Here is a 1,998-nt window from a genome sequence, read left to right on the forward strand (position 1 = left end):
TTTATATCTAGTAGTATGTGTATGTCAATACCAATTGTGTGATTTTTAAATAAATTACATACTATTTGATTCCACTGACACTACATTCTCGAAATGACAAAATTGCAGAGATGGAAAACAAATTCATGCTTGCAAGAATTGGGGACAGGGTGGGAGTGGTGAAGAAATCAACTGACTCTTACTATAAAAGGGGAGAACACAAGAGACCTTTGTGGTGCTGGAACAGTCCTGTGCCTTGACTGTGGTGGTAGTTAAGTGAATCTACACATGTGGTATAATTGCATAAAGCTACACGCAGCTCTTTCGCCTCCTCGCTTCCAAGATGACCAAGAAAAGAAGGAACAATGGTTGTACCATAAAGGGCCGCAGCCATGTGCAGCCTATTCGCTGTACCAGCTGTGCCCGTTGTGTGCCCAAGGATAAGGCCATTAAGAAGTTCATCATTCGGAACATCGTAGAGGCCACAGCCGTCAGGGACATTTCTGAAGCAAGTGTTTTCGACGCCTGTGTGCTTCCCAAGCTGTATGTGAAACTGCATTACTGCGTGAGTTGTGCCATTCACAGCAAGGTAGTCAGGAATCGTTCTTGGGAAGCCTGGAAGGACCAAACACCTCCACCCCGATTTAGACCTGTGGGTGCTGCCCTACGACGTCCACCGAAGCCCGTGTAAAGAGCTAAGTCCTTAAAGACTAAAGAAATACTGTTCCCTGGGAAGAAAATAAAGTAGAAATTATACTTAAAAAAAAAAGCTACACACACATACACACATACTCTCTACCCACAAACTGTCTGCTCGCGGGACAGAATTCCAGGGCAGTGGGTTTTGGGAATTGGTCGCTTAAATAAATTTGAGTCTCTGGATTATTTTTATTTTTTCTTTCAAAGTAATTTCCAAAGTGCATTGACTGGTGAAATCTAAAAAAGTTCTGTGAATTGCACCAATACCAGTGCCCTGGCTTTGATTTTGTACTGGAGTTTGGTAGCATGTTACCATGGGAGGGAACTCTAAGAAGGGGACACAGGCTTCTCTGTATTATTTTTGCAACTTCCTGTGAATCTATAATTATTTCAAAATAGTTTTTAAGAAGTAACTTCGAAATTACTGGAGAAATTTGTACTGCGATGTATCACTCAGTAAGTACATTTGTTCAATGTATAGTTTAATTTATGTAGAGAAATACAGGGTGCTATCGAGTGAATTGTGTCCCCGTCAAAATTCACATGTTGAAGCCCTAAGGGTATTTGGAGATGTGGCCTTTGGGAGGGAATTAGGTTTGTATGAGGTCATGAGGGTGGATCCCCCATGATGAGATTAGTGCCCTTATTAGAAGAAACCAGAGAGCTCGCTCTTGCTTTCTCCATCACGTGAGGACACAGTGAGAAGGTGCCTGTCTGCAAGCCAGGAAAAGGGTTCTCACCAGAACCCAACCATGCTGGCACCCTGATCTTGGACTTCTAGCCTCCAGAACTGTGAGAAAATTAATTTCTGTTGCTTACGCTACCCAATATGCTATTTTTTTATAGCATCCCTAGCTAACTAAGACAAAGGGAGATGATTATTCATTTCTTGCATCCATTTGTTCATTGATTCATTACCCAGCAGTGATTACGTATTTTGATTGTCTCCTCTGGTCCTTGGGACGTAAAACAAGGGGTCCAGTATGGTCATGATACCCACAGAGAGCTTCCCTGGGCAGAGCAGGACTCTGAGGGAAAGTGCAGCAGGAAGGATGGATCAAGGCCCTGAAGTGGGACAAGGCACATGGAACAAAAGGAATCCACCCTGGATGGAGCAGAGAGCAGAGGGTTGAGGGAGATGAAAAGAGGCCGAGGAGGCGGACAGGGGTCAGATAGCACAGGGCGTTTGGGGTCTGTGACTCTAGTCATGGGGTCACTTGACTCCATGTCTTGATTTGCTTGGGATAGCCTCTGTATATATCCGTTGCCCTGGCATAATTTCTACTGCACTCACTTTTACTTTTAGGAATGTCTTTCTTT

The 1,998-nt window shown here is 43.7% G+C and overlaps 1 protein-coding gene across 1 annotated transcript; it reads left to right on the forward strand.

Annotated features, from left to right (window-relative positions):
* Positions 1-322: 322 nt before the first annotated feature.
* LOC116762605 (40S ribosomal protein S26-like) lies at positions 323-670 on the forward strand. Its single transcript, XM_032649793.1, has one exon. It carries the CDS (start codon positions 323-325, stop codon positions 668-670), a length of 348 nt encoding a protein of 115 aa, XP_032505684.1.
* The last annotated feature ends 1,328 nt before the right edge of the window (positions 671-1,998 follow it).

The sequence above is a fragment of the Phocoena sinus genome, chromosome 11 (genome assembly GCF_008692025.1).
Source record: "Phocoena sinus isolate mPhoSin1 chromosome 11, mPhoSin1.pri, whole genome shotgun sequence".
NCBI lineage: Eukaryota > Metazoa > Chordata > Mammalia > Artiodactyla > Phocoenidae > Phocoena > Phocoena sinus.